Consider the following 19,970-nt stretch of genomic DNA (forward strand, 5'->3'; position numbering starts at 1 on the left):
AAGAAAGAGTTCAGGAGTCCTTTAACGTCTGATGCTGAAATATTTCTTGAAGCTTAACGAGGAGGAAATCAGAATTCATCCACACAACATCTGAGCATGAAGCTCTCTCACACTCTGAAGTCTGCTGCTGCCGTCACACTCCAACAGATCCTTTCATCTGTGGTCTGCTCGTTCCTCTCAAGTGTAGCTTCTGGTTCTGGAGACAGTGTCTGGTCACAGTCTCGTATCTGTGATGTCCAGGAAGGGAAGCCTTTGACCTTCACCAAGCTCTCACACTTCTCAAACAGGCTGTTGCCCCAGAGAGGACACGAGACAGCGTCTACCAACATAACATAATATATTATATGTATGTATTATATGTATGTGTTATATGTATTATATGTATATTTTATATGTATGTATTATATGTATGTATTATATGTATGTATTATATGTATTATATGTATGTGTTATATGTATTATATGTATGTGTTATATGTATTATATGTATATTTTATATGTATGTATTATATGTATGTGTTATATGTATGTATTATATGTATTATATGTATATTTTATATGTATGTATTATATGTATGTATTATATGTATGTGTTATATGTATTATATGTATGTGTTATATGTATGTATTATATGTATTATATGTATATTTTATATGTATGTATTATATGTATGTGTTATATGTATTATATGTATATTTTATATGTATGTATTATATGTATGTGTTATATGTATTATATGTATATTTTATATGTATGTATTATATGTATGTGTTATATGTATTATATGTATATTTAAACATAAATTTGTTTATTTTGGACACAAAGAACAGCTCCCTCTGCTTTTATTGTGATACGTCAGAGCGGAAGTACCCCCGGTATATAACCGGTGGTGTGTTTGGTGTCGGTCAGTCGGTGTCTGTTCCGTTAGTCCGGAGCTCTGTCCCGGTTCATGTCGGTGTTTTAACGGAGAAGGTCCGGAGCACGAGAGAAACATGGAGGAGCCGTGAAGAAGAAGAAACACGTAACCAACGTAACTAATGTAACTAACGTAACTAACGTAACTAAATTAACTAGTGATAGTTACCGGAGAAGTTTTTCTCACGGACCCTGGTGTTGTGTTGTGTGTTGTGTTGTATGTTGTATGTTGTGTTGTATGTTGTGTTGTATGTTGTGTTGTATGTTGTGTTGTATGTTGTATGTTCGCGTGTCCTCAGAGTCTCGAGCCTTTTGTCTTCGGAGCTTCGTTCCCATGGTGAAGCTTCATCAGCTCGCGAGATTCTCCGGAAACAGCCGAGAGCTGCTCGGTGTTTACCGGCGAACGTTACAGTAACGTTACTATACTGTCATATATCTTTACATAGATATTTATAGATATATAGATATAAATATCTCTACATAGATATTTATATAGATATAAATATCTTTACATAGATATAAATACACTCACCGGTCACTTTATTAGGAACACCTGTTGATTGCTTGTTAACACAAATAGCTACTCAGCCAATCACATGGCAGCAGCTCGATGTCTTGACACACGTGGAGGAGGTGAAGCTGAAGTTCACACAGCATCTCCAGGGTTCACAGAGAACAGTCCTGAGAAGAGTTTCTGTCAGTGAGCGGCCGTTCACCTCAGTGTGGATGAAGAAGAGGGTGTTGAGGTCAGAGGTCAGAGGAGGATGGGCAGAGATGCCATACAAGCTAGTAGCCAGTCAGCTTCACCTTTAGCCTCAGGTGCTATCATCATGGATCACAAGAACAAAACACTTGATGGTGCTAAGGTGCACAGTCATGTCCCTAACATCCGCTGGAGGACGCTAACACCTGCTAACATCTGCTTACACCTGCAAACATCTGCTAACATCTGCTAATACCTGCTAACATCTGCTAACGTCTGCTTACACCTGCTAACATCTGCTTACAACTGCTAACACCTGCAAACATCTGCTAACATCTGCTAAGACCTGCAAACATCTGCTAACACCTGCTAACGTCTGCTTACACCTGCTAACATCTGCTTACACCTGCTAACACCTGCAAACATCTGCTAACGTCTGCTTACACCTGCTAACATCTGCTAACACCTGCTAACATCCGCTGGAGGACGCTAACACCTGCAAACATCTGCTAACACCTGCTAACATCTGCTAACACCTGCAAACATCTGCTAACACCTGCTAACGTCTGCTTACACCTGCTAACATCTGCTTACACCTGCTAACACCTGCAAACATCTGCTAACGTCTGCTTACACCTGCTAACATCTGCTAACACCTGCTAACATCCGCTGGAGGACGCTAACACCTGCAAACATCTGCTAACACCTGCTAACATCTGCTAACACCTGCAAACATCTGCTAACACCTGCAAACATCTGCTAACACCTGCTAACATCTGCTAACACCTGCAAACACCTGCTAACGTCTGCTAACACCTGCTTACACCTGCTAACACCTGCAAACATCTGCTAACATCCGCTGGAGGACGCTAACACCTGCAAACATCTGCTAACACCTGCAAACATCTGCTAACACCTGCAAACATCTGCTAACACCTGCTAACACCTGCAAACACCTGCTAACGTCTGCTAACACCTGCTAACATCTGCTAACACCTGCTAACACCTGCTAACATCTGCTAACACCTGCAAACACCTGCTAACATCTGCTTACACCTGCTAACACCTGCTAACATCTGCTAACACCTGCTAACATCTGCTAACACCTGCTAACATCTGCTAACATCTGCTTACACCTGCTAACACCTGCTAACATCTGCTAACATCTGCTTACACCTGCTAACACCTGCTAACATCTGCTTACACCTGCTAACACCTGCTAACATCTGCTAACATCTGCTTACACCTGCTAACACCTGCTAACATCTGCTAACATCTGCTTACACCTGCTAACACCTGCTAACATCTACTGGTAATTAAGATGTCTTCGTTTTAATGTGACACAAAGAAATAATTAACTTTTTAGTCAAAATCACATTTATTTATTTTGAGCTTAACCACAGGAAGTGGATTGGATGGACACTTATTTTGTAGGTTCTGATTATTAGATGTAGCCAGGTGGCTCCCCCCACAGCGGGAGAAGGAACGTGATCTGTACGATTTGATTGGTCATTTGGTCAATTTATGATTTGTGGTTATTCAATTTCAGCATTCCCATCATTCCTTGCAGTGAGGCAGTAACTAGATTGAACTGTTCGGACTCAGACAAACAGAAGATGTCCGAGAACAGAAACCTGAGGAACACCCCCACTGTACAGAGCGCTCTCCTCAGCCAAACGCTGCTTTGCTGCATCCTGTGTTTTTCTTCTCCAGGTGCTCCGTGATGTGTCGGGATGGAGGAGGCGGAGCACAGCCACTACGTCGCTCAGCTGAAGGCAGAGTTCGATAGCTGTGACACGACGGCAACGGGCTTCCTGGACCGAGAGGAGCTGACGGAGCTTTGCCAAAAACTGCAGCTGGACGCTCACCTGCCACTGCTGCTCGACACGCTGCTGGGAAATCGAACCTACGCCCGGGTGTGTGTGTGTGTGTGTGTGTGTATGTGTACTTTTACTAGAATAACACATATATATATATATATATATATATATATATATATATATATATATATTCCTAATAAAATATTCTCTTTACTCTATAAAAGTAAAGTAACAGCAGTAACTGGATCCTAAGCACATGTTTCTATTGAAAGTAAAATCGTGTCCCTCAGGTGAACTTTGAGGAGTTTAAAGACGGCTTTGTCACCGTCTTGTCTCGTTCTCTGGACTTCAGCACTTCTGAGGACGACAGCAGTTACCTGGAGCCAGGTGAGAGACGTGTGCTTTCAAATGTTTTCGTTTGCCACAACTACTCTGAAGCTTTAGAGCCACTAAGACATGCACATGCATGTCCACTGTGCATGAGGGACATGATAGTGTGGACGTGGATTAACACTGATGCAGGGCAAAAAGCCTTGAGAGGACAGAGATGGCTTTCAAGCTAAAACGTTGTCGTATGGATTTCGCCTCATCCGCTGCAGCAATTTTAACAAACTTTATTTGAATAGCAGTTTGAGTGTTTACATTCCTAGTTCCTGTCCGTCACATTCTGCTTCCTGTTTCTGTCTCTTCTGTCTCCATGGTGACACTGCAGCGTCACTGACCTACTTTCAAACTTCTTCTTTGTCTTCTCCTTCGTCTCTGCAGGCGTCCCTGAGGAGGTGAAGCCAAAGTTCGTGAAGGGAGCGAAGCGTTATGGCCGGCGCTCTTGTCCCGACAGTAAACCCGACGCTGCACTAAAATGCGACTTAGAAGAGACGCCGCTGTCCAGGAACGAGGCCAGCGACTCGTCTCCTGTCAGCGTGCGCAGAGCCAAACTGAGACGATCCACGTCTCTGGAGAGCGTCGAGGTCAGTTTGAACCTGTTCCTCTGTACGATCCTCGTGTTCCTCCACTTTCAGGAAACTTTGCATCTGGACTTTTAACCTGCTGGTCTGTTGGATTGTGGGAAATAGTGTCAAATAAGAAAAACATCAGTGGTTTGATTTTCACCTTCGCTGCTTTTGATGAGCAGGAGGCTACACACACACACACACACACACACACACACACACACACACACACACTCACTCTTACTCTCTCTCTCACTCTCACACACACACACTCTTACTCTCACACACACACACACTCTCACTCTCACACACACACACACACACACTCTCACTCACACACACACACACACACACACACACACACACACACACACTCTTACTCTCACTCTCCCTCTCACACACACACACTCTCACACACTCTCTCTCACTCTCACTCTGACTGAAGGTCATTGTGGGTTTTTGTGCTGGGCGAGGTTCTTCTCAAATATCCAGACGAGCTGAGATTCTACAGCCATGAATACCTGTGGGGGAGGGGGAGGAGTCGGCTGGGGGAGGGTTGGTGGTTTTTGGGGCGTCTGAGGTTTTTCAGGAAGTGGGATTGTGAGGAATGTGGCTTCTGGCCGACGCTCAGCGCTGGTTTGGCTGCAGCTCAAAGATTCATCACTCGGGTTATTTTCTGTGAAACAGAAACGTTTCAGCTGATTCTCGTGTCGGAGCTTTTCTACTTTTATTCTTTGTTTGTGCTTCGTCAGAGTCGTGTTCATCAGACTCAGCGTCTGTTGAACACTGATGTTGAAGATCAGTTTGGTGTCAGTTGTGTCCAGGTCTGTAGTTACACTGAAGACTCCCCCTGTGTCTGTTTCCTCATCAGTTAAAATGTAAACATTATTTTATACTGATCTGTGTTTCTACAGTTTCTCTCAGAGTCTCATGATGAATTCAGAGGAAACGATGTTTGAATATTTCAGTGAAGAGCTGCAACACAAAGAATCTGTGACACAGCTTCAGTCGACTGACGCAGAGTCTGAGGAGACATGTGTCTTTGAAATGTCCTCAGTGACGTCATAGAGACGTTGATTAAAACGTCCTTGGTAAAACCTGGAAACTTTGTCTTGGTTTGACTGGAGAAGAAAAAGTTTCAGTGGAGACAGTCGAGTGTTTCTGTTGCCATCTGATGCTGTTACATCACTACCTCTGTTTTTATGTAACTGTGACGCCAGCAGATGGAATACTGCTGCTCTCTCTCTCTCTCTATGTCTCTCTGTGTCTCTATGTCTCTCTGTGTCTCTCTCGCTATGTCTCTCTGTCTGTCTCTCTCTCGCTCTCTCTCTCTCTGTTTCACTCATCTCTTAATAAAACTTAACATTGAGTCAGTTACATAAAGACTCAGTTTAAACACAGGGACAAACACCTGAAGTCTGAACAGATGAGAGGATGAATAGATGGATGAGAGGATGAATAGATGGATAAGAGGAAGAATAGATGGATAAGAGGATGAGAGGATGAATAGATGGATGAAAGGATGAGGTTTGATATTTAACAGTTTAACTATGATTGATTGTTTGATGAAAATCAGTGGAGGAGTCTTTCACAGACAAGTTAGAATCAGTTTAATTTAAAAAAAAACTTCCTGTTTATTTTCTTAAGTCAATCAAGTTTATGGGATGAAGTCACAATTTGTTTAAAAACTTAAAAAGTTTTTAAACAAATATATCTGCGCCCAAAAATCAGCCGAGAAATCTGTAGTTTAAAAAAAAGGTAATGATGTGTTTCATTTAGTCGCCTGTTGGTGGCGTCATATCCTCTTGTGTGTGTTGTGTTTGTCTAAAGAGTCAAAAGTATTTATATCCAGTTTGAAGTCACATTATTATCATTTGTTTTAATATCAGGAAGGATTTTATTATGTAAAAGATTGTGACTGAAATATACTGTGTGGGGGGGGGGGGGGGGGCACACAGTGAATACACAACAGATACACAACAGCTACGTCACACACAGTATGGAACACATTCATTATTTTAAACAACTGAAACTCATTTCATGAGTTTTAGTTTGAAGAGGACGTGTGATGAGCCACTCAGCATCTGTAACCACACCCAGCAATGATGTCACAGGGTTCTGGAGCCAATCAGGATGAGCTTAACAAGAATGTTTACGTTACTTTTAAGTTGTTTATGAAAATTCTGTTTCCTCTTCATTAATAAATAAATAAATAAATAAATAAATAAAGACGACCAGATTGAAACTGAAAGGTTCTCACAGAACAGAGGGGCGGGGCTAACATGCTAAGCTCTTTAACGTGACAACCAGGGTGTATACACTGAACACACACACACACACACACACACACACACACACACACACACAATAGGTTTAGTCTAGCAGAAATAATGAGCACTCAGGAATTCCTCCTGATCACTGTGTGGACTGTTGGCATTACTGCACACACACACACACACACACACACACACACTCACACACAAACATTCCCTCTGTGATTTTCTCCCAGCATCCTCTTGTGTCACTCTTTCATAACTCTCTGCAGTTAGTTCAAACTAGTTTAACGGGCTGGTTAACACAGACACACACAGACACACACAGACACACACAGACACACACAGACACACACTCAGTGGTAACAGAGTGTAGCAGTTTCTCATTGTCCTCCATGTTTTCTCTGCAGAGCCTGAAGTCTGATGAGGACGCAGGAAGTCAGAAGCCGGACTTTCAGTCTAAAGGTACTTCCTTATTTCCGTTGGTTATCTTTATCTCAGTTGTTAGTTTTTTCTCAGAACCTGAACTTTAAGAACCTTGAGGTTCTCTGTGGTTCTGAGCAGAGCGTCATTAAAAACCCTCAGCAGGTCGACTCCATCATTGGCTCGTATTAAGATGTTTCTGTTACTGTTTCCAGTCGTTATGCTCAGATTCAACAAATCAGTGGATTAGTTTGGACTTTTCAAATGTTTTCTGCAGCTCCTCTTCAGGAGGAGGACGAGGGGATGGTCGGCAGAGGAGGAGGCGGCCACATCTTGCTCAACACTGAGGTAAGACCCCGCCTACAACCAGGGTCAGTGAGGATGAATGGTTAAGTCAGCGAGTGTGTGAGTGCGGTGAATTCAGAACAGTTTGACGTTGGCTACATGTGGGTTTGACCTTTGACCCGACAGGAGCTGGACTCACTGCTCAGAAAGTTGGACAATGGCCTGGACGGAAGAGTCAGTATCAGAGACTTCCAGAAGATTCTTTGTTGCTCCGCCCCCATCTCCTGCTCCACCCCTGCACGAGCCGCTGACCTGCAGAGGGCGCCACACAGGGTCAGACACACACACACACACACACACACACACACACACACACACACACACACACACACACACACACACAGAATGATGATACTCCAGATGAAGTAGAATCGTACATCAGATCTGTCTTTGTCCTAGAATCATAGATTTTAGCTCGATTGAACTAAAGGTTTGGAAAACTGTGGCAGTTAAAACAGAAACACACAAAATGTAATAATTCACTGGGATTTATCAGTTAAGGTCTGTTCCACAGACTGACGTTGGCTGTACAGGTTGTGTAGAAGATTCAAATTCAAGATTCAACAGGTTTTATCGTCATTGTACAACGAAATTGTTTGGTAGCTCTCAGCGGTGTTCAAATGTCACTGAACAGGTTGTACAGATGCTTGTAGGAGGTTGTAGTCGTCAGTAAAAAGGTTGTAGTGTTCATTGAGGAGACTCCCAGGAGTTTGAGGGTTCTTCTGGAGACGAGGAAGACGTTCTCCACCAGCAGCTAAACACCAATTGAGGACATTTTCTTTGAAGAGCAGACAAGGAGAAACCGAGGAGGTTCTGCAGGCTCATGGTGGAAACTCACATCACTGACACTCTGTGTGACTGTGTCAGAGAGTAAAAAGTTAAAAGAGAACTTCAGTCGTCACTGACTCAGCTGCCGTTCATTTCAAACTGAGACGTGATTCTCTCTTTTCCGTGGAGCTCCTGAATGCAGCATTACCTCTCAACCTATTAGCAGAGCTCAATCAGGAGACAGCTGACTCCCCAGGACACAGGTGCTGCAGGTTAGCGGACAGACAGGTAGCAGTCATGTACTGTAGCACAGGTTTGATGTCAGGCTGTGGTTTGTTAACGTGGGGGAAGACAGACAGGACGAGGACAGACAGCGGGACGTTCTGCTACACTCAGGTGAAGATGGTTCAGAAATAAGAGTGTGTGATGTGGCTCTGGATGTTTGTGCTCATGACACTGATCCAGATTTAAGGTTCCACCAGAACAGACCTGCTGGTCAGAGCAGAGTGAGCTCTGAGTGACCTCTGACCTCGTCCCTCATATAGACTCAGACCCTGTTAGAGGAGCACTCTGCTCGCTCCACCTCGCCCTCCCTGCTGACGGCCACCGTGGGTCAGAAAGTCCTCAGCCGGCTGGACGACGGCGCAGGATGCACCAGCCCCGAGCGGGTCATCGCCCTCTGGATGGAGGAGGGCATCAGGAACAGCCGGGACATCCTGCAGGTGAGTGAGACCAGGACCAGGACCAGGACTCAGACTGATCTGAACCAGATAACCTTTTCTGTCATCTCCTCAGACTCTGGACTTCCCTCTGGAGGAGCGTCTCAGTCTGGCCGACTTGACTCTGGCCCTGGACAACGAGCTGCTGGTCAGCGGGAACGGCATCCAGCAGGCGGCGCTGATCTCTTACAAGAATGAGATCCAGCACCTGCAGTAGGTTTTCAGGTTTTTCTGCTTCACACATTAAACCACTGAGGTTGTTAAGTTACTGACAGGTTAACCTGAAACACAGAGTTTAACTGGTGTGTGTGTGTGTGTGTGTGTGTGTGTGTGTGTGTGTGTGTGTGTGTGTGTGTGTAGGGTGATGGCGGAGCAGGCCTGCAGGGAGCGGGACAAGGTGAGAGCGGACCTGGATCTGGCCGATCGGAGGAACCTGAAGCTGGTGAGGGAGGTGGACGACCGTCACGCCAGCATGGAGTCGCTGAACCAAAGCAGGATCAGGTGACACCTGCACATTATTCTCTGTCTCCTGCTCTCAAGGTCTTTACAGACATAGTTTACAGACTTATTTATTTTCCATCTAATCATGAGAAGACGTCAGAAAAAGGAGAATTTCAAAAACTTAGCAACGGACGAACGTGTCAGAGTTGATGTGAAACGTGATCAACACAACGTGAGCTCGTATTCAGCTGCCGTTCATTCACGTCCTCTTTAATCAAAGGAATGATGACGTGTGTTGACGACCTGCTCTGTGATCGACAGGGACCTGGAGCTGGACTTCCGTGATAGGCTGGCAACACTGCGCACGCAGTCGGAGCAGGAGAGCGAGGCTCTGCTGCAGCAGGTGGAGCGTGAGCGCAGCATCCTGCAGGGGGAGCTGCAGCTGCTCAGAGTGCAGGAGGCGCAGCTGCAGGAGGAGTTGTGCAGCGTCGCACAGGTGAACGCATCACTCACCTGCTGCTGCAGGATCACATGATTCAGTTAATATAGTTTATATATGTAGAACTACAGTAGTTGTATCAGTGTGAACCAGACTCCATTCACAAAACCAAACAGCTCCTCTGCTGCCCCCTATCTGTCAGTTTGTGTGACTGTTCATGTTGTGTCGATGTTCAGGAGAACAGTCGTCTGGAGGATGAACTCAGTGTTGTGAAGATGAAACTGACTGAAGCTGAAAACTCTGTGAACAAACTGCAAAGAGACATGAAGCAGCTGCTGCACGACAAGGTAACACAACACAGCTTCTGACAACTGGTGCACAGGGACCTACACTGTCCAGTTAAATCCACAGGTTTAGGTAAAACACTTTGTTGTCACCTCGTCAGTGAAGAAAGAGTTCAGGAGTCCTTCAACGTCTGATGCTGAAATATTTCTTGAAGCTTAACGAGGAGGAAATCAGAATTCATCCACACAACATCTGAGCATGAAGCTCTCTCACACTCTGAAGTCTGCTGCTGCCGTCACACTCCAACAGATCCTTTCATCTGTGGTCTGCTCGTTCCTCTCAAGTGTAGCTTCTGGTTCTGGAGACAGTGTCTGGTCACAGTCTCGTATCTGTGATGTCCAGGGAGGGAAGCCTTTGACCTTCACCAAGCTCTCACACTTCTCAAACAGGCTGTTGCCCCAGAGAGGACACGAGACAGTGTCTACCAACATAACATAACTAACTTCACTGTGTAAACCAGTTAGAACCAGTTTCTCTCTCACACGCACGCACCCACGCACGCACACACACACACACAGTGGTGTAAGGTGACTCGTCCCCTGTAGCTGATGAATCTTTGATGAAAGTTTCTGTGAATTCGTTTCATTCTTGTTCTTGTCGTCTCTTCTGTTCTTGACTTTTTATTTTTCACTTCATCTTCTAACAGAGGCTTTTGCTGATTGATTGATTGATTGATTGATTGATTGACAGCTGCTGTGAACCAAGGAGCTGTGTTGTCTTGTTTGACAGTTTGGTGGTTTGGACCCGGTCGGCGCAGGTCTGAGTCATGAGGAGCGTTTCTGTGAAGCTGTCAAAGAGTACGAGCTGCAGTTCAGGGTAAGAGTGACCTCTACTGAACCTCTGGCTGTTTGTTTTCATGGAGGATTGTGGGTAATGTCTCTGTGGCATTCAGTGAATCTGTGCAGATGTTTTAAATGTGCCCGATAAATAAAGTTCATAAATGTAATGACATCAGAAGTGAAACATTGGTCTTAATATGATCGAGCTGAGTGGATGAAGTTTTATTTTGAAAGAATCTCAGTTGTTTCGTGTCTGTGTTTGTGCACCTGAACGCATCGTGTCGGTCATTCAGAGAATCCAGGTGAGAACCTGAGCTCTTCTTCTTTGTTCTTCTCCTCTTCTGGTTTTTAAATCGTCATCACATCTGTTCAGCTTCTCCACACGATGACAAGTCTTCCTGTGGGTTCAAACTTGACCTTTGACCTTCAGAGTCAGACCAACAGGATGTGATGAGTTTAAGTTGGATCAGTTAATCCTGGATCAAGTTATCTCACTGTGTGTGTGCGCTCGTGCCTGCGTGTGTGTGTGTGTGTCCGTGCGTGTGTGTGTGTGTTGTTCAGGAGCTGCGGGACAGGAATGATGAGCTGAGTTCAGAGCTGGAGCTGCTGAAGAGTCAGAGGAGCAACAGGAAGTCCAGAAGAGACGGAGACAACGACGATGCCGCACTGAGCTGGACTGAACAACACTCTGTCAGCGCAGAGTCCGACTCTGGTAACACACACACACAGCTCAAGTATTAATTCATGTGTGGTTTGTTTCTTTAATTAGCTGCAGCTCGAGAAAATATTCAACCTACTGGAAACAGATTTCAAAATAAGATGATGAGCAGATGTTTCAAAATAAAAGCTCATGTGACTCGATAAACCAGATTTCAGTTCTTGTGGAGCGGGTCTGAGCTGTTCAGGTCAAACATGGACACGCCCACCACACACACAGACACACACATTCTTTGTGCCAATCAGTGCAGGTTTCTGTGTCCTCGTTGTGTTTCTGTCTCATCGTGTCTCGCAGTGAGTCTCTGTCCCTCTCACACTCGTGACCTTTGACCTGTTTTGTGTTAACTTGTTGTGTCACAGTCGACAGTGTTTGTGTGTTTGTGCAGACGACTCGGACATGAAGCGTCACTCGTCTCCTCTGGTGAAGAAGAAACTGCAGCTGGATGATAAGACCGGTGAGAAGCACACACACACACACACACACACACACACACACACACACACACACACACACACACACACAGTACATTAGTGTAAATACTGCCCCCCCCAGGTCTGGACAGCGTCTCTGGCCCTGTCGTCAGTATCCAGACTGAACTGGCTCTGGAGCAGCTGAAACAGAAACACAGCCAGGAGCTGCAGCAGCTGCACATCCAGCTCGACACACAGGTAACACAACAGCAACACAATCACCACAGCGCTACAACAACGCTACAACATTATCACCATTTCTTTGTTGATAAATTTCACTTTGTTATCGTGGATCATTGAACAAACACTGTCTGCACATGAGAATTTAAATACAGGTTATAATAATTAAACCCCTCAGGTGAATTACTACGAGCGAAGTCTGGAGCTGATGAGACAGAGTATGGAGGTCGAGCGTAAAGACATCTCTCAGGCCTTCAAGGTGAAAATTGTTTTTATTAAATATAAATGATAATGATTTTTATTTCGTATATATCTAATCGGTGTGGATTCAAAGAATAGCAAAGAAAGACCCTGCAGATATTTGTCTTTTATTTGTTTTATTCTTTTATGTTGTTGTCTTTTATATTCGGTTTATCTGCTGTTTGTGGAAACTGCCCCATGTGGACGATAAAGGAATCCTCAAATGTTTTGTGGATTTTATTTTCTTGCCTGTCAGCTTGAGATCAGTGAGCTGGAGGAGCACAAGGCTCAGGCGGAGGCACAGGTGAAGCAGCTGAAAGAGGCTCTGGACAAACTGCAGACTCCACACGGAGGAGGAGGAGGAGGAGGGTGGAGCAGCGAGCAGGAGCGCAGGTGATGAAGAACAACTGCAGATTCATCACAAAAAAAAAAGCTTTCCTCCTGAATTTATTGATTCATTTTTTTCCAGGTCATTTTGATCGATGCTGATAAATTAAATATCAGTAACGTGAACTTCTTCGGTGTTTAATAATCGTCTCCACCTGCAGTTTGAAATAAAGATTTGTAGCTTTTGAACCAGAGTTTTCTTCCCAGGGTGCAGCGGGAGCGTGCGGAGCTGGAACAGAACTTTGCCAGAGAGATCGGTAATCTGGTCCAGAGGCTGAGCGCAGAGAAGGATCAGCTGGAGGCGGAGCTAAAGCTGCAGATGGACCAGGAGGTGATGGTGGTGAGGTGCGTTCAGGGGCATTGGATTAGTGTGTTTATCTCAGCACTGTTGCTGGTGATGATACAGACAAGTACAGAGATGAGTTCACAGTAAATTCACTTCCACACGTTCCTGCAGGTTCATGTTTCTACAGAAGCTGCACTGTGTTTGAAACAGAAGCCGGTTTGGGACAAAATGTAAAAAATGAAAGAAATAAGTTTGTATAAAGTAAATTTTTTGAGAAAAGAAGAAAATTAAAAAAAGAAAAACTAAATTATTCTGAGATTAGTCTCAAATTAGAGTAAAACATCTTTAGAAGTTTGAATCAACCTTCTCACACCACAGACGCTGATGTTGATAATAACTCGATTATAAAGTTAAATCTGATCAGAAGCCAGAAAACTTAATATCGTATAAATTAATAATTATCTCAGTGAATATTTGAGCTTTGTCTCATACATTTGTATTTTTAACAATCCAGATTAATAAATGTCTTCATCTTTCCAGTTGTTTGATTGATTGTTTGTATCAGAATATTAATGGATCTTTCATTAAAGTCATGAATCCAAAATCATCATCTGCAAAGACCAATAAAAAACCCACCTGGCGTCTTAACGTCGTCTGAGCAGGGAGGAGTCCGAGCACCAGCTCCGTGAGATGAAGCTGCAGCATGCCGAGTTTCAGCGCCGCCTCCTCCACCAGCTCCACCGGGAGCGCCAGAGGCTGCAGGAGCAGAGAGCATTCTGGGAGAAGCGGCTCGAGGAGGAGCGATCCGCTATCTGTGGCCGGTTTTCCTCGGAGAAGAAGAACCTGAAGGAGCAGCACGAGGAGGCGGCCCTTCAGCTGAGGGAGCAAGTGTTCTGTTTACAAGAAGCCGCACAGAGCGCCGACCTGCGAATCGGCCAATCAGAGGCCAGGTTGAAGGAGTTCAGAGAGCGCTGTGGTCAGTTAGAGGATGATGTTGATGCCTCTAGTGGGCGGTGCTCTGAGCTGGAGGCCAGGCTGGAGGAGGCCTGTGCTCAGCTGGAGGAGAGCATCACCTTCCTGGAGTCTCATGAGGTTGTAAGTAAACGTCTGGCGGCGGAGAAGAGCTCGATGGAGGAGGAGCTTCAGCAGGCGAGGACCAGAGAGGAGCAGCTCCTGGATCAGGTGACTCAGCTGAAAGAGGAGTTGGGAAACGTCCAGGCTGCTTCCGACAGCATCCTGCAGGACCGGGAGCTGGTAGCAGACAACTGCAGCCGCCTCTCCAACTCCTTCGTCCAGCTCCAGGCTCAGCTCCGAGCCCGAGACCAGACTGTCGCAACCTTAAGATCTGAGCTGGAGAACCTGCAGGACGCCATGACGACCAAAGCCGCTGAGCTGGACTCATTAAAGACAGACCGCGCCCGGCTGATCCAGGACCTGAAGGAGCAGGCGATGGCGGTGGACAACCTGCAGCTGCAGCTGGACGAAGTCTCAGAGGAGCTGGACCGGAGGAGGAGCCTCGACCAGCAGCTGCAGGGGGTTCTGAAGAAAGAACAGACCAGAACCTCGCTGCTCCAGTCAGGTCTGGACGAGGAGAAGGAGGAGGTCTGTCGTCTGAGCCAGGAGAACAGTGGCTACATCCGGCTGGCTGACCAGCTCTCCACGCAGATCGTAGAGATGGAAGAGGAGATCTCCACCCTCAGAGACCATCTCCGAGACCTCAGCTCCCAGCTCAACGAGACTGCAGACCTGGTCCTGGACCTCAGGAGGCAGCTCAACTCAAAAACCAGTGAGGTAGATCAGCTCCAGGCTGAGGTGGCAGACAGCGCTGGTCTCTTACGTCACGTCAAGTCATCGTCTGAGACGCAGAGCAGCAACGTTCAGCTGGAGGCCAAAGATGGAGAGCTGGACCGAGTCCAGGTCCAGGGGCTGCTGCAGGCCCTGCAGGTCTCCCAGGACCAGCTGAGGACATCAGAGGAGGAGTTTGAGGAGGAGAAGAGGAAGATGAGGCAGCAGCTGATGGAGCTGGAGCAGCTGGTTCTGGCTCTGGAGGAGGTGACGGAGAGTCCGCACAGGTTTGTGGAGCATGAGACCGAGTCACATTCAGAACGAGGTCTGGGTGACGACTAACCTCTGTCTGCTGACGACTAATCACATCCACCATCTGAGACTCTGGTCCTCAGGTAGACCTGAATGAAATCACCCACAATGCACTGCTGCAGGCTGAATCTGCGGTCTGATTGGCTCTGTGTGGAATGCTCTAACTCTTCACCTCATCTCTAACTGAAAGATCTAAACGCATGAGACCAAGTGAATCACATGTTTCTGTGTCCTCTTCACACTGAAGATGAGGAGGATTCATTGTTTTTGTAGAAAGTAGAAATTGAAGGTTTCGGTCTCTTTCAAACAAGTGAAAACAAAACGGGAAGAAAAGATGAAACATCTGAAAACAGAGTTTCAGTTTGATCACTTTGTTTGAAACACACCGAGGCCTTCAGACACAGCGTCAGATTCATTTCAGTCAATTCAAACACATGATTTCATCATAGCAGAGAATGATTTTCCTCCCTGGGCGTCGCTACGTTCACTGAAGCAGCTGAATGTGAGACGCAGTGTGTTTCTGATTCATGTTGTGTTGGATGCAGGACTCAGCTGGAGGAGCTTCGATCGGAGAACGTCGCTCTGCAGGAGCGACTGAACGTCCTGCAGCCGGAAGTCCAGAACCTGGAGGACGACGTCGCCAAGAGGAGGTGAGAAAATGTTCTGAGTTCATGTGAAACGTCGTCAAAACCGTGGATGAAGTGATGAAAATATAAAGATCACAGAAGGAACCAGTTTTAATCTTGAGGTTTTTATTCAGTGATAAACTTTTAAAACCAATCGACACACAATGCGTTTTTTATAATGAGCAGTAGATTTTTCTATCTCGGTGGTTTTGACAGAAAATCTTAAAAACTTTGATTTAAAACAAACAAATTGGAATATTTTGTGGTTAAATCAGAAGAAATGAGCAGGATGATGAGAAATGAAACCAGGTGAAGTTTAGAAGCTCAGACTCAACTTCTGCTCCTTCTCCCGTCAGGAGGAAACTCGACGAGATGGAACGAGAACACGAGAGGAGCAGAGAGGAAGAAGAGAAGCTGCACAGAGAGGTGAGGCAGCTCCGTCCTGCCGTCGAGTAACATGATGATTCATAACAAACTCTGTGACGTCTGATCTCTGCAGAACTCTAAATATCGAGAGGAGGTTCTGGATCTGAGCAGCAGGAACCTGCAGCTGAGCAGCGACAACGCCGAGCTGAGCGCCCGTCTCCGTGGAGACCAGGAGTCCGTCCGGATGCTGGGGGAGCGTCTTACGACCGTCTCCAAGGAGAAGGAGGAGGAGGCAGCCATGGTGAGGGATGAGCGGCTGGTTTCAGATGTTTTCACATCTGTAAACATCTGTGTGGAAACACCAGGGGGGAACTGACGGACTCACCACAGACAGATGTTCACTAACTTTGATTTAAAGATGACATCATGTTTCAGGAAAGAATCTGGACGTTTAAAGTTTTGTGTTTAAAATCGTGTTTCACGTTTCAAACGTCGAGCGTGAATCAGAACAGAGAATCTCTCTGCGTGGCATTTAATTAAAACATGATAAACTAGACAAACAGTTCAACGCTGTCCGCACACTCAGCTGTTGTCTCCTCTCCTCTGATTGGCTAACGGTGGGATTCAGGTGCGACGGCTGCAGGAAGCAGCAACGCAGCAGGGGAGAGAGAAGATTCAGCAGCAGACGTCCTGGACGCAAGAGCGACATCTGCTGGAGAAAGAGCTGAACTCCTGCAAGGACAAGGTGAGAGTGATGCTCGGACATGAACCTTCACGCCTGGGACGCAGCGACGTTCACGCCACGTCTCGAGGGTCAGATAACAAAAGTAGCGTCAGTAGCTTTGTTGCTGAGCTGTGTTGGCGTTTTATGTTTCAGTGATGACGTGTGGTTGAAGTTCACACTCAAACTAACTTCCTGTTTTCCCTCAGCTAGGTCGTCTGTCGGAGCTGGAGGCGGAGCTCAGCGCTGTGACTCTGAAGCTCCAGTGGTCAGAGGAGGACAAAGCCAAACTGCTGAGAGAGGCCGACGACCGCAACCACAAGGTCACAACCGACTCAACTCAACGAACCAATCACAGAGAGACGTCACTGTCTCACCGCCGCCTCTGCTCTCTCCTCAGGTGGAGAAGCTGCAGCAGTTGCTTCTCGCTCTGGAGTCGGAGGCTGAGCTGCTTCGCTCTCAGCTCCACGCCGTCAGCCGAGAGAAACTTGGTCACGCCCAGGAAGTAACTGACCTGCAGAGGGCGCTGGACGACGCTCGCAACAAGGTCAGAACTGAAAACAGGAAATGACATCAGATACTAAGTTTGATTTACTGACAGTTTCTCCTCTGTGCCCCCTGCTGGTCTTCAGGTGGAGGAGTTGGAGAGGAGCATCAGGAAGTTGGTGATGGAGAAGGACGAGCTGTGTCGGTCTCTGGAGGAGCAGGCGTCCATCGCTCTGCAGGAGGAATCGCACAGACTGAGAGTCCAGAAGCAGGAGCTCCAACACAAGGTACCTCACCCCCGTCACCTGTGGTCATCTGACTCACATGTTGTTCTCGTCTGTTAACGTGACTTGTGTTGTTCTCAGATGACGGAGCTGCAGCTCCAGAGTGTGGACGTTCACAAACTGACGGAGGAGCAGCAGAAGCTGAAGAACAAAGTGAGCGAGCTGGAGGTGGAGAGGACGCAGGCGGAGAACCAGGTGAGAACCTCACACTCTCATCATCATCATCATCATCTGAGCTTGGACTCATGACGTCGTCAGGTTAAACCTCGCTCTCCCCTCTACAGGCGTGGTGGGCGGACTCGGCCCTTAGTGTTGCGCAGGCGCAGCACACGCGGCAGCTGCAGGAGGTGCAGGAGCGAGCGGGCGGCGGCAGCATGGAGCAGCTGCAGGTGCAACTGCTGGAGGAGCAGAGGAGGAGTCAACAGTTGGAGGAGACGCTGAAGCTTCAGGCTCAGCAGAGCAGCTCTCAGATCAGCGTCAAGCAGGTAAACACCACAGCGCCCCCCTGAGGCTGCGGAGCGGCACAAAACAGAGTAGCAGCTTCTCCTGAGTCAAAGCTCAGTCTGAGATCTGTTAATGTTAGCAGGCTAACGCTAATCACAAACACACTGCTCAGGTGTCTCTGATTCAGGATCTGTTCTGAAACGTTGGTGTTGTGTTCAGGATCAGTACGAGAAGGCGGTGGCGTCGCTGGAGCGGAGGACGGAGGATCTAGAGCTGAAGCTGAAGGCCGTCCGCTCGGTTCTGCAGGAGAAAGTCCAGGAGCTCAAAGAGCAGGTCTGTCTTCAATCAGGTCCTCTTTTCAGTCCAGCTGTCCACATACTTTTGGCCTCACTCTAGTTTGTGTGTCGTCTGCAGATGGCGAAGAACGCCAAGTCGAGCGTGATGCTGAAGGATCTGTACGTGGAGAACTCTCAGCTGATGAAAGTGCTGCAGGTCACCGAGCAGCGGCAGAAGAAAGCAGAGAAGAACAACTTCCTGTTGAAGGAGAAGGTTGGCGCCCTCAACAGGCTGCTGAGAGAGATCGTCCCTGTGTCACTCGCCACGTAGCTCCCGCACAAACAACTGTGACCACGCAGCTTCAGGGACCAATCAGCAGCTGGTCTGAGATCAGTTCCAATAAAGCAGCCCCTGCACACGGGGGGGACGTTAGCCTAGCTTAGCACAAACACTGGAAGCAGTTGGAAACTGTTAGCACCAAGTCTGGAAGTAATGGAAAAGCTCAGTTGAAAAAAATCACTGTTGTAAGAAAAAAGTCAGAATATTCAGAATTAATTTAAGATTCAAAAACAAAGTAAACAAAGTTTATATGTCAAATATCAGTTTCAAAATACATTAATATTTAAAAAGTAAAAAAAACCTGATGAAACAGCAGAAAGGAAGTGACTTTGAAATCTGACAATCCTACAAATTAACTTTTTATCACGAGAGAAATGTACAAATTACGACTTTGTTCTGAAATTAGACTGTTTTCTCATGAAGTTATTCAAATTTTTTATTTTATTCTTGAATTTTCCACAAAATTAAAACTTAAATTAGTTTTCTTACATTCCAACTCCTCCTGTGAAGCTAAGACTTTAATAATAGATTCAAATTTATGTGTAATATGGAAAATGTAAACTTTATTCTTTAAATCATGTCTTTCTCAAACTTTTTCCTTCTGACAGTGATTGAATTATTTTTTAGTATCAGGTTTTTTCCTGGTGAATCTTAAAGATCTCCACGTCCCTGAAGCTGCTTTAGAGAAACGCACCAGGTGAGCACTGCTCTGAAGTATTTCAGCCATCATGTTATTTTATTTGATATATTTTAATGTTGATGTCATTGTCTGTGTCAAAGTGAGACTTTTATTTTGAAACGGTGGAGTCTGCGTGTCCGCAGGCAGCTGCTGCTTCAGTCTGTGTTTTTCCCTCAGAGTGAGACCTCTGTGCTTTTGGACCCTTCTTCCTGTTCAGGTTAATGAACCAAACGTCACCTGTCGACCAAAGACAACGTGACGTCAGCATGTTCTCATAACATGTTTTCATCCTCTGTCGTGTTTCACTTTAACATCTCCGTGTTCAAACCAGAGTATTTTTTTAATGTGTTGACGTGCGAACATGTGACTCACGTTTCGTGTTTGCAACATGTGATGCTGCAGGTGGAGAAATAAAATTGTTTCACTAAATCAAGTGATTTTGTTTTTATC

General features: G+C 46.1%; 1 protein-coding gene across 6 annotated transcripts; it reads left to right on the forward strand.

Moving 5' to 3' along the window:
• The first annotated feature begins 853 nt into the window (after nucleotides 1-853).
• On the forward strand, nucleotides 854-19,953 carry ninl (ninein-like). Of its 6 annotated transcripts, none has more exons than XM_069538049.1 (31): nucleotides 854-1,040; nucleotides 3,333-3,535; nucleotides 3,730-3,826; nucleotides 4,205-4,407; nucleotides 7,073-7,127; nucleotides 7,363-7,433; nucleotides 7,557-7,703; nucleotides 8,744-8,920; nucleotides 8,994-9,130; nucleotides 9,278-9,418; nucleotides 9,680-9,854; nucleotides 10,034-10,144; nucleotides 10,872-10,958; nucleotides 11,483-11,633; nucleotides 12,025-12,093; nucleotides 12,192-12,307; nucleotides 12,468-12,548; nucleotides 12,786-12,922; nucleotides 13,124-13,261; nucleotides 13,865-15,274; nucleotides 15,845-15,949; nucleotides 16,282-16,351; nucleotides 16,425-16,592; nucleotides 16,920-17,036; nucleotides 17,222-17,335; nucleotides 17,413-17,559; nucleotides 17,645-17,785; nucleotides 17,864-17,977; nucleotides 18,067-18,267; nucleotides 18,446-18,559; nucleotides 18,641-19,953. In XM_069538049.1, exons 2-31 carry the CDS (start codon nucleotides 3,353-3,355, stop codon nucleotides 18,830-18,832), a joined length of 5,169 nt encoding a protein of 1,722 aa, XP_069394150.1. In that variant the 5' UTR covers nucleotides 854-1,040; nucleotides 3,333-3,352; the 3' UTR covers nucleotides 18,833-19,953. The 6 variants fall into 6 exon arrangements, 5 of the variants coding, with proteins under 5 accessions (XP_069394150.1, XP_069394155.1, XP_069394151.1 ...); XM_069538050.1 differs by having other exon boundaries at nucleotides 879-1,031; XM_069538051.1 differs by having other exon boundaries at nucleotides 891-1,022.
• The last annotated feature ends 17 nt before the right edge of the window (nucleotides 19,954-19,970 follow it).

This window comes from Paralichthys olivaceus, chromosome 14 (genome assembly GCF_024713975.1).
Source record: "Paralichthys olivaceus isolate ysfri-2021 chromosome 14, ASM2471397v2, whole genome shotgun sequence".
In the NCBI taxonomy this organism is placed as follows: domain Eukaryota; kingdom Metazoa; phylum Chordata; class Actinopteri; order Pleuronectiformes; family Paralichthyidae; genus Paralichthys; species Paralichthys olivaceus.

Excerpts from the sequence above, each read along its gene's own strand:
- ninl (XM_069538049.1), top strand. The coding sequence starts at position 3,353 with ATGGAGGAGGCGGAGCACAGCCACTACGTCGCTCAGCTGAAGGCAGAG. Across the intron at positions 7,704-8,743 it reads TGCAGAGGGCGCCACACAGG|ACTCAGACCCTGTTAGAGGA; the intron begins GTCAGACACACA and ends TCCCTCATATAG. Across the intron at positions 8,921-8,993 it reads ACAGCCGGGACATCCTGCAG|ACTCTGGACTTCCCTCTGGA; the intron begins GTGAGTGAGACC and ends TCATCTCCTCAG.